This window comes from Mustela nivalis (assembly GCF_964662115.1).
Source record: "Mustela nivalis genome assembly, chromosome: 1".
NCBI classification, from domain to species: Eukaryota; Metazoa; Chordata; class Mammalia; order Carnivora; family Mustelidae; genus Mustela; species Mustela nivalis.
In genome coordinates, this window is record NC_139020.1 from 153,313,676 (window position 1) to 153,325,754 (window position 12,079).

Genomic DNA, 12,079 nt, shown 5'->3' on the forward strand with positions numbered 1-12,079 from the left:
TGTCTCCAGCTTCCGGTCACTGAGACAATGAGATGTCTTCATTTTTGCTCCACAAGGTGTGCTCGGCAGACCATCAACATCCCCCGGGAGCTTATTATAAATGCAGCATCTCAGGCCCTTCCCAAACCCACTAAATCAGCACCTACACCTTATCAAGATTCTCATGCACAAGGCAGTTTAAGAAGTGCTGATTTACCCCATTGTCAGTCACGTGGTGCCCCCGCAGCTGGGAGGTAGCTCAGCAGTAACCGGGAGAGCCCGTAAGGGTGTCTTCTCCCTGTCCTTGTCCTCTGCTCAGCCCTTATAATTCCTTGCTCCTCTGGGTCCCAACATGCAGACAGTATCTCCCCGGGGAACACGGCTTTATACCTCTGCTTCCAACTCCTTCCCAGAAAGGTAATGTCCCGACATAAGTCACCAAGCCCACCCCAGTATGGCCGTGCACATAATTTATCCAAATTACCAAGGTCAAGGTCCTACCCAGTGAAGCCAAAGTTACGACCAACAGAATTACTATTGTCACGGTCACCATCACTTATTCACGGGCCTCTAGGGGTGTCCTGGGATCTGACAAGGTCAAAACGGCAGAGGTTGTTCCCACACGGAAAATTTACCATCTTGAAAAGGCGCCTGGGGTCAAACGTCTGAGCGCGCTGCCCACAGGAGATTCTTCGACAATAGTCTTTCAACCTGATTCTATATATTCTAGCCGACTAACTGAAAACGCTTTTAAGAGTTTTGTCTTGATACGGAAAAGTGGAGTCTCCTCGCCCAAAATGGCAGTTAAAAATTAAAGGCGGGGGAGGGATCAACGGTGGATCCGCATCCACACAGAATGCCCAGTTCTATGGAGTCCGTAGCCAGAAGGCTCGGCAGGAACAGCACAATCACATTGGCAAGGTTTAACGCAGGAGGCAGTGGGAGAAGGGAGACCCACAGCTGAGCTCCCCTCCCCACCTCCACCTCTGTGCTTCATCTGTCTTAGTCTCTCCCTCTCCTTCCTTCCCCCTTCCCTCTTTCTTCCCCTCCCTTCCCTCTCCCTCCCTTTCTTCCTCCCTTTCTTCTTCCTTCCCTACCCCCCCCTCTCTCCTTTCCTTTCCTCCTTCCTCTCCATATCCTCACATGACCCCTAACATGTAGGACATCCAGAAGAAGCTGAAACAGAACCAGGGTTTCAGATTACTATAATTAGACAACCAGATCTTAGACCCTGGACACTCGTTGAAGGGATTTACCAATTTGCTTCCTCGGATTAAGGGCATTTTGAAAATACAGGGTTGTTGTTTTTTTTATTTTTAAGAAACTGAATCCTAGATCCTCAAATGGATCACAAGAAATCACTCTCAGAGCAGCAGCAACACCCATGAACAGAGGCATTAGGAGGACATTAGCAGATCACTCTTCTTTACCTTTACTAAAGGACCCGAATGGAGTCACAATTTTAGATATGAGGAAGTGGTGATGCAACATGGAGGCTTAAGTGGGTAGGAGAAGAATAAATGAAACAAGATGGGATTGGGAGGGAGACAAACCATAAGTGACTCTTAATCTCACAAAACAAACTGAGGGTTGCTGGGGGGAGGGGGTTTGGGAGAAGGGGGTGGGATTATGGACATTGCGGAGGGTATGTGCTTTGGTGAGTGCTGTGAAGTGTGTAAACCTGGTGATTCACAGACCTGTACCCCTGGGGATAAAAATATATGTTTATAAAAAAAAAAAAAAAAGAAAGAAAGGACCAATACCCAACTTTTGTAGCAACATGGACGGGACTGGAAGAGATTATTATGCTGAGTGAAATAAGTCAAGCAGAGAGAGTCAATTATCATATGGTTTCACTTATTTGTGGAGCATAACAAATAGCATGGAGGACATGGGGAGTTAGAGAGGAGAAGGGAGTTGGGGGAAATTGGAAGGGGAGGTGAACCATGAGAGACTATGGACTCTGAAAAACAATCTGAGGGTTTTGAAGGGGTGGGGGGTGGGAGGTTGGGGTACTAGGTGGTGGGTATTATAAAGGGCACGAATTGCATGGAGCACTGGGTGTGGTGAAAAATAATGAATACTGTTATGCTGAAAATAAAAAATAAATTAAAAAAAAAAAAAATTACCAGACACCCACCGTTGCAGAGGTGGCTCTTTCAAAAGGAACAAACAGAAGAAAACCTCAGTTTTCAAAATGACCTAGTATCTAGAATTTTGAAGACTTTAAGAAATTTCCTGAAGCTTCTGGCTGTGTGGTCAAGCCTTAGACAATGTGTGGGTTCAATGACCATATGTATACTTTTTATTTTCCTGGAAACTGTTAAATAGCAGATGGCGAGCCACTCTCCCTGACATAAACCTAAAGTCTTAACTCTGGTGGGTCCTGCTGGAATTCACCTGGGATTCTTGAGACAATCTCTCATAAACCTGTCTTCCCACAAATTTGCTCGATATTGGCCAATGACCAAAAGGCTTGCCTCACTGCACTTTTTCTTTAGTGATTTCATGTTATGGGTAAAATCCCCATTTCTTGATTTTGTTAAGAATACCTTAACAAGATATGCTTCATAGGCGCCAAATGTTTAGTGAATGCAATTGGCATGTAAGTGCATTCATGAGTACTTAGACTGCTAAGGAGAGGCCCCAGATGCCTCTGTCTTAGATGATAAGGGGAAAGGAAATTGAAACTGGAGCTAGAAAAAGATAAGTCGTGCAGGCCAGGGAGAACTGTGTACCACAGCACTGCTCATGGCACTAAGCAATGAGTCTTTCTTGTGCATCCAAGTAGACATGGAGAAAAGAAGCTAGAGAATTTAAATGAACAAAATGACTGAACAGGTTTCTTTTTGAGGGAGAATGGCCAGGAGTGTGTTGGGCCATTTATTATCCTGCCAGATTTTCCTTACCAGCCTTGGGGACGTCGGTCACTGCCCTGTCCTAGTTGCATTCAGCAGTTAAAAACCTAGAATAGTCTGTTCCTTCCCAGAGCCCACGAGAGGCCAGAAAAAGTACCACCTTTATCCTTGATGAGCTGTGACCTGTCCCCCCAGCTGCCCACCACCGTTTGCCCTGGATTCCAAGGGTCTCTGCTGCAAGAACTTGGCAGCCACAGTTCCCTGTCCAATCCCTTCCTTTCAGCCTGTTTCTAGAGTGGGCACCTGTCCCTTCTTTTGCCCTTCCTCTGGGACAGAGGGTCTCAAATGACCTTGCTCCTGTCTGACCTCTCTTCAGGGTCTTCCCCCACCTACTTGCTCAGCCTTCTTTGCCATACACAACATCTCAGCGTCTGGCCATCAGGAGCTTGGCCTGCTTATCTCCCACCCTGTGTGGGCTGCTGTCATCATCCTCACCTCTCGGGCTCCTGTCCGCCCCCTCCTCTCCTACCAGGGCCCCGTCAACACCACACAGCGCCTTCCAGCCCCAGCAAGGGAGCACACACTGGCAGAAGAAGCAATTAACATTTCTGCAAGCTGGAAATTCTCATAATTAAAACTTCTTTTGCAAGATCTCAGGAGTCGAAGTAATCCAAAGGGAAGAGGAGTGCTAGCATCTTATCAGGAAATGTGATCAGTAGAAATAGATAAACTCAGCAATATAGACCTAAAATTGTACCCCGGGGCCCAATTATTAGACACAGATATTTCTGTTGATTAAAATAACGTGATAAGCTTGCTGTATTCATAAGGACCTCTTTGCACATTCAGAAAGTCTCTAAAAGCAGCAACAGTTAAAGTCACCCATGTAGTCAGATACTAGCTCTAACATGAAATCACCTTTCTAAGTTTAGCAAAATCAGGTCTTAATACAGACAGTGACCAAACAATCACTTTGATAATACAAAGCTCAGCACAAGCAGTAAACACTAAATTAAAGGCAACTGAAGGAAATTCATTCATTCACTGAGGGACAGTGGTCATCACGGTGTTATTTGCTAATAGTAAGTCTTAGAAGATCAAGCAAGTTTGTGAAGTGTTTATCAGACCAGCAAGCTGAGAGATGACACCCTTCTAAGCCCAGACAATGAGCCCACTGCTCATAAGTTACAATCAACACCAATAAATAACTGCCAAATCCAGTGCTATCAGAACTGTCTGAAAAGCCGTAAAACACTGACATTAGCATTTAGACTTGACACAACAATATGTTGGACTTTACTTACCCAGAAAAAGGACTAATGTGACTTATAAATGTGACAGACCTTTTCATTTTGATCAATGCAAGCAGACAAATGATCCACGGCACAGAAAAGAGATTCGCTTATTTCACCGAAGATGACTCAGATGTGGAGCTTTTTTGCAATTTCTGAAGGAGCCATACCACCACAAAGGGGGGGAGGATGAAGAAAAAGGTAAAAAAGAAAAAAGTGGGCTTCCTTTGAAATCATAGAAAAGGGACTAAATACAAGTTACAAACAACACCAATAAATAACTCATGTATTAAGATTGAAAAATTATACTTCCTCCGCTGTTGTGCCCCTCTCTCAGAAAACACACACACACACACACACACACACACACACACACACACGAGCCCGCATGCAGGTACAGGCACATACCCACTTCACTGCCCTTAAGGACACTAAAGACACACACATCCTGACATTTAAATCCACGCAGAGTTGTCAATTGACCTCTCAAAGGCAGTCAGCTTGTCCATACTAAACATAGTCCCTGCAGTTTCTCTAATTCCTCAAGTAAACTTCGCCATGAGATCCAAACCTGTGCCTTCTCCATTTTAAAAACCGCTGACAAGTGAATCCCATTACATAAGTGAGAGCCTCCATGGCCCAGGAGATAAGCTGGCTCCACACACTGGTCCAGGGACCTGGCTGAGAAAATGCCAGCTGAGATGCCTGTCCCAAAGGAAGACAATCCTAGAGGATACATTATCTCACTGCACACACCCAAAGCTTGGACGACCCTTAAAATGCTTGACGAGGCACACGCGCAAACTGTGCAGCTCAGAGAGAACACCCAGGCCTCTAACCAGAACCTCTTCTGCTGAGACAATTCGCTGAAAATCTCCGAGGCTCATTCCAGCATGTCCGTTATCAACAGCACACAGTGCACCACACGTGGAGAACGCCCGGGCTCAGACCCAGAAGACAGGAACAATCAAAAGGCTGCTGAAGAAAGGATGAGAACACTCAGCTAACGCAGAAATGAAATTTTTTCAAAGGGAGACATGCGGTCATCTTTCAGACCTCTCAGGAAACCGGTCAAATGGCTTCTTCAGGTCTACCAATTTGGGCAAAAACAAGGTTGCTGGACTGAGGGATCAACACAGACTTCATTTCACTAGATAATTCGTTTCATTCTCTTAGTGTTTCTGTTTGTCTGTGGGAGCAGGTTACAGACGGATGAATATACTGTGGAATGATGTTCCTAGGCTGGGTCTACAGGCATGAAATTTAGGAAAACAGGCTAAAGCCCTGCCAAAAAGAAAAAAAAAAAAATGTGGCTCATGAGATCATTTTCCCCGTTCACTGGTGCTCTATCTACGGCCATCTGGCTCGGGATTCCTGCTTGCGATAGTGACCTTAACATCAGAGTCATTTCTAAAGTGGTAACAATGATGGCCAGCGCCACGGGTGGAATGCTGGCTGTTTGGCAGGCAACACACTCTGGTCTGAATCCATTCCTTCATCTAACTACTATTTAAAGATGGTCTGCCATTTGACAGAACTGTTTGGGTTTTGGGGTAAAGTCTGAACAAAACCAAGTGCCTGCTGTCATGGAACTGTCTTTCCTGTAAGAGGACAAAAGAAAAGGAAGAATAAATAGGGAATGTATCAGGAGGTGATCAGGGCTAAGAAGAAAGTGGGATGGGGCGCCTGGGTGGCTCAGTCACTGAAGCTTCTGCCTTTACCTTGGGTCATGATCCAGGGTCCTGGGATCAAGCCCCGCATTGGGCTCCCTGCTCATTGGAGAGTCTGCTTCTCCCTTTCTCTGCCCTTCCCTCCACTTGTACTCTCCCTCTCTGTCTCTGTCTCTCTCTCTCTCAAATAAATAAATAAGATCTTTTTTCCCAAGATCTTATTTATTTATTTGAATATCGTGCAAAATCTTATTTGCACGATAAAGGTGCCAGAGAGTGACCACGTGAACAGAGACCACCAAGAACCCACCTGCAGCTCAGGAGCTCTGGGTTTACTCACTCACTGCAACAAAAGAGAAGGTACACCACTGGGGTCCAGGAATTCAAATAAGATTTTGTCAAAGGACTTTAAGATTGGGGTTGTTAGGTGATTTAGGGGAGGGCTCAAGAAAGCAGGGTTTTGCTCCAAATTGGCTACTGTCGGAAATGAGGATAATTCTACAATGGGGTGTTTCAGTAATTCTTACCAAGAAGGTAGGAGGAATGAAGTGAGGCAGTCACTCACAGTAGCCAAAAGGGGATGTGTGGTCCTACGTGATTTGGAAAATCTTGGTTTATCTGCATTTGGACATGATTATAAAGGGGTCTTGTTTTTGTCTTGACCATCAAGGTCACAGAGTGTCCTCATCTGATGTTGGCACTCCATGAGACCGTCTATCTTCAACAGGAAAACCCCACAGCTGAAGTGTGAATGCCAGGCCAGCTCCCAGACGTCCTCCTTCAACCGAGTCAGACAAGAACTGTTAATATTTCTGTTTTATAAATAAGGACACCAAGGCCCAGAGATGTGAAAAACTTATCCTACAGCAAGTAACTAAGAAAGCCAGGTTATCTGACTCCAGAGGCAGCCTCTCACCCCCTGACAAGAGGTTCTCTTCAATAGCCAGGGGGTGCTTCCATGGGAGGGTGATTCAAAGCCCACAGGGACAGCTCCTGCTGGTACCTAGGCCAGAGGCAAATGTGCAGGAAATTAAGTGTACCCGGGCACGGTCAAGGCAGAAGCATCATTCCCCCAAGAATGAGGAGGCATTTCCCATTTTATTTAAATTGAAAGGTTGCCCCAAAATAAATAAATTAATTAATTAATTAAAAGGTTGCTTTTTCAATAATTTCATCGACACCCACAGGTCTCAGCTACTTATGACCTAAAACCAAAGATTTAAATCCTGGCTCAAGACTGTTAAAATGACATGAAGGCCGTGTTCCAGAATGTGGGGGTAACCGTGTAGGAGGCACGCTTCCCCACCACCCGGCAGCCGGGGCTTACCAGCAGGTTTTCCGGCTTGAGGTCCCGGTGCACGATGCTCTTGTCGTGCAGGTGCACCAGCGCCCGGCACAGGTCCATGAGCATGAGGGCGGCGTCGCGCTCCGCGAACTTGACGCTCTCGATGATGGCGTCAAAGAGGTCCCCGCCCTGCACGTACTCCATGATCAGGTAGATTTCCGCATCTGTCTCGTACACCTCGTGCAGCTTCACGATGTTGGGGTGGGAGAGGCTCTGGATGATCAGGATCTCGCTGTCCACCATGTCCTCCTTGCCCTTGAGCTTGGACTTGTCGATGATCTTCATGGCGTAGGCCTGCCGGGTCTCGCGGTGCCGGCACTCCTTGACCACCGCGAAGTTGCCGTCCCCGAGCACGCGGCCCGCCTCGTAGTGCTTGTGCACGTCTGTGGCCAGCAGGCCCGCCGGTCGCCGCTTCCGGCCGCTCCTGGGCTCCCTCTCCCCGCGAGTGGCCGGCTTCCTGACCCCTGATGCCTGCGTACAGGGCTGCTTCTCCTGGTCTGCGTCCTGCTCGCCCCCGCGCAGCCCGGGGAGCGTCTCGGGCTCTGCCTGCTGCTCCCTGGGCTGCCAGCCACCTGGCCTGTTCCTGCAGGCGCTCCTGGCCTCCCTCTTCATGTCCCGCAGCCCCTCCTCTCTGACCGGCTGGGCTTCCCCAAGCTCCCGCTTGGCTTTGGTGGCTGCCTGAGCATGACCTTCCTGACATTCGAGGTCTCTGTCCTCCTTCTTGTCCGGGTTTTTCCCGGGCCTCCTCAGCTCCTGAGTGGGGTTCCTGGGGCTGCTCCTGTGGCTCTCGCCCTTCCACCCTTCCTCCCCGGCTGCAGGGTGGGCCTCCGGGGACCGCCTGCAACTCCTGGTCCTCACCAGCTTCTCCGAGGCTTCATACCTGTGGCACTTCCCCAGGTCCAGCTCGCTGGTCCCCAGGGACAGCCGCTCCCTCTGCAGGCCCTGCTGGAGCTCCCTCTCTCTCTTGCACTTCTCACATCGGATGATCTCACCGGAGGTCCTTTCTATCTCCACGCCCAGGTGCTTCTCTCCACTCGCAGGTCTCTCCAGAGTAGCTTCCCTAGGCGGTCTGCTGCCAGGCTCGGGGTCCCACTTTCCCCCAACCCACTTCTTCTGCGGCCTGGCCCTGTCCCCCAGCGCTGGCTCCGCAGGGTCCTTTCCCTGATGTCTGCTGGCTGCCTTGGACCGGGCAGCCTCCCCACAGCTCTTGGCAGTCTCAGTCTCCCCACAGTGGTGCCCCCCTCGCAGGACCTTGCTGTAAAGCCTGCTTCTTAGCCTGGGAGAAGGGGCTCGGCTGTGCTGGGTCAGTGTCAGCGCCCGGGCTTTGCTGGGGTACAGTTCTTCTATAGCTACCTGAATGTTCTTCAGTGTCAACGGCTCTTTGCCCATGGCTATGAAAGCATCCCCTTCCCGGAAGAAATCCGAGACACTCCTGATCTCCCTGCCCTTGAGGTTAAAGAGTTTTCTCACGCGATCGTTCTTCCATCTGGGAAAGCCCAGGGCCTCCGAGATGTCAGCCAAGAGCTGCTCAAAGCCCTGCACGGACCGTCTGTTGAGGAGCAGAGTGATTTTCCGGAGGGGGTGCCCACCCAGCTTCACCACAGTCACCACCCTGGGCTTCAGGGTACTAGTCTCAGTGTGGACGGAGTGGAGGCCACTCTGAGGGCTGAACACAGGCACTACGGAGCCGCATGGCCCCAGCAGTGGTTTCTCCAGATTCCCTCGGCCAGCAGGCAGCCATGTGCCCTGCAGCTTCCGCTCTGTGATTCTTGAGCTTAAAGATTTTAGAGAATGGTCACACAGGCCTCGATGTCCTGCAAGAGGAAAATACAACACACAAAAAAATAAAAAATTTAAATAAACAAAACAAAAAAAGAAAATACAACACAGCGTCAGTCATGATGGGTTCAAAGAGCCCTTTGGCCTTCGCCAAAGCTTTACTGAAGGTCACTGATCCTATCATGGTTTTATAGAAGTGTGGTCTTTGAGGATCTGCTTTAAATCTTGGAGCCTGTGCACTTTGGGTCTAATCCCCAGTCTCCCCTATAAGAGATAAGGAATGCAGAACAAGGCTTCGTTGGGCCTGATGGCTCCTCTGAGCCTCCCAGGGGCCCCCAGTATGCGCCACACCATGGGAGTCCTCACTAGGTGAGGCCTGACCCTGGAAACACGACTTCTGCTACCCTGAAGTGAGCTGTCTTTCAGGGATATACAACTGGGATAAAAAGGTCTAAGCTTCACTGCCCAGGAAATACAAACAAGAGGTCAGAACCTTCTGGAACCTTAAAGAACCCAAACCTCACCCACCTCTCTGCCAAGAAGAGTTTTCTCAGCTTGACTTTGAATTCACTCGAGGTGAGGTGAGGCTGTGAAGAGGTGATGACCACAGACTTTAAGGCAGATCTGGATTTGAATCCTGGCATGGCCATTGGCTACTGATGTGAATGTGGGCAAATTACTCAAGTTTCTGTTTTTTCATCTAGGAAGTAGGAATGAGAACACCTTCCTTGCAGCATTTTTGTGAAGAGCAAATGGGAAACTAATTACAGTTCATTTAAAGGAGTGTTTGGCACACAGTAAGGACACAGTAATGACCAATTATTAATACTGTCTTTACAGTCTCAATATCTTTTGTATGATAACTATCATTTTGGTAGTAATATATTGGTAAGGCAGAATTTACTTGACCTCACAAGAATTTATGGACCAGCATGACATAGTAGGTATTTCTTAGGGTTCCAAAAAAAGAAAGAAGGAAGGAAAAGAAAGAAGGAGAGAGAGGGAGGGAGTGAGGGAGAGAAGGAGGGAGGGAGGGAGGGAGGAGAGGAGGGACGGAGGGAGGGAAAGGGAAAGAGAAAGAAAGAGAAATGAAGTGGAAAGGAGTTTCCATGTAGGTACAGAAACTTTCTTCTCTGAATGGTTTTTCTTCCCAATATTAAGGGGGGGGAAAGGGAAAGAAAGAAACCAAAGCCATATTAATGTTCAGAACTTTAATAGTGAATGAAAATGTGCTCATTCTCAATGTATTTCCTGATAAATTGTATGACTGAACAAAACAAGACGTATTTCCTGATCAGCTGTGCCCAGCCAGAATGAAACAGTTGAGGTAAAAGTGGTTCAATTTCCATTTTGGTTCAGGAAAGAGGAAAACGACAGAATGTGTCACTGAGTTACCCCGTGAGGATGGGCTGCGGATTACTTACATTACCCCACAGGACCCATCTGTGCTACCCTACATGTAGGAATCTGCCGTTTATGTTTCCTTTAAAAAGAGATTAAAGATAATTATTTTTACGTGCATTTGAATCGTAGCAAGAACCCCGGTTGTGCCAGGATGCGCAATGTGGCCCAGCATATTTACACAGAATGGTTTTTGTTTCTTAATTATCACGTACAATCTGTTCTGAGATGACTTCCATCTAGACGCAGGTGTCAGATTACATGACAAGTAGTGGCTAGGACTGATCTCACGTGCCATGATGTATGAGCCTAACACTCACATTAACAGTTCCACTATTTATGGACATCTGTTCTTCCTTTTCTTCTCATAATCTCTGAGACCTGCCTCCATTTCTGCTGGAGAGACAGTTGAGAGAAAGAAAGATCTACAGCAGTAACACATGTCTGTGTTTACGCACAGGAGAATTAAGGAAGGATATCAAGGAAGACGACCTTCACACGTGTGTGCACAAGGGGACTAGTGTTGTCATTCGTTTTCCTTGTGGTGCTTCTCACGGAGTCGGACCTGCTACACACATTTGTCAGGCTAAGTCAATGGAAAAGAATTCTCTGTTCCAAGGAGTGGGAAGGAGAAGGATTTTTAGGGAAGAACCCAAAAGACAAGGGAGCATTTGACAAATACATTAGGGATGCAGGAGGAGTTTAGCATGGAAGGGCATTCAAGAGGGTCCCAGAGAAGGGTCCAGCAATGGGAGGTCAGGGAACCATATAAGAGTCCTCATGGAACAAAACAGACACTGGTAGCGTTCTCACACTGAATGATGACTGAGGATGACAGTAAGGTGAATCATGATGGGACCCATGGCCTCAAGATCCCAGTGAAACTAGGGAGTTTGGATATGGTGATCAATGACTTGGTCCTGTGGTACCCAGAGTTGGGGTGGAGGAGGGGGCATGCTCTCTGGGGGCGATGGTACCAAGCCAAATTACTTCAGATCTGGCCCTGATTCCTGTTGATGAGGGAAGTAAACGGGGAACACCCTATCCCTGAACCCAAGAAAAGCTCCATAAGAGTGGCCCCCATCCCAGGGCACAGACACGAAGAACATGAAGACAGAGCAGCTCTGCTCCACCACCATCAGGCACACTTAGTCCACTGCCCAGGCAATCACTGACTCACTCAAAACCTCTGGTGTCTGGGGGCAAGAGTGAAAACTCAGTTTCTCACCTCTCCAACATAACTGGGTTCTGACTGCATCAAGCTACTGGGGAGTGCTAGGAAAACATAACCTCAAGGTGCAAGCCTTCCTCCCCCCCTTAAAAATCCTTAGTCCAGAGCAAAATTTTCTTCTTTAAAGGTGAGAGAATCCAATCAGGAGTCTCTGAATGCCTGGTCTGTATGCAGGGAGATTAAAGCATTAGGGAGAGGAAGGATATAGCACAACTTTGGGTCTCAGTCTCCAGCAATAGCCTCACCTCCCAAGAACAGCAGCACAGTGGAACACTCAGACCAACTAAAAGCAGCAGTGTCCTGGTACCTACCCCCATCAAGCCAACCAGAAAGACAAAGACCAGCCTGTGTCTGCTTATCGCCAGCAATTTATAAAACTGATTAAATGGAACCACATGATACTGCCAGTACTTCCATTTTGATGGGCAAAAGAATGGAAATTCCATGTGGCTCAATCTAAAATTATCTAGGACAATAACCATTACTGTGTCCCCGCATCAACCACAAATAGTTAAAGAAGGTAC

General features: G+C 47.8%; 1 protein-coding gene across 2 annotated transcripts in view; it reads right to left on the bottom strand.

The window, feature by feature from the left end:
* DCLK3 (doublecortin like kinase 3) overlaps positions 1–12,079 on the bottom strand; it is a 44,300-nt gene that overhangs the window by 15,400 nt on the left and 16,821 nt on the right. The window contains exons 2-3 of one of the 2 annotated variants that reach the window (XR_014300503.1): positions 7,127–8,958; positions 6,327–6,577 (exon numbers count right to left, since the gene is read on the bottom strand). Coding sequence is in view for 1 of the 2 variants with exons in the window: in XM_082690315.1 (XP_082546441.1) it covers positions 7,127–8,958 (1,832 nt within the window). In the remaining variant the exon portion in view is untranslated. The remainder of the gene's footprint in view (positions 1–6,326; positions 6,578–7,126; positions 8,959–12,079) is intronic. The other variant, XM_082690315.1, reaches the window with a different exon arrangement.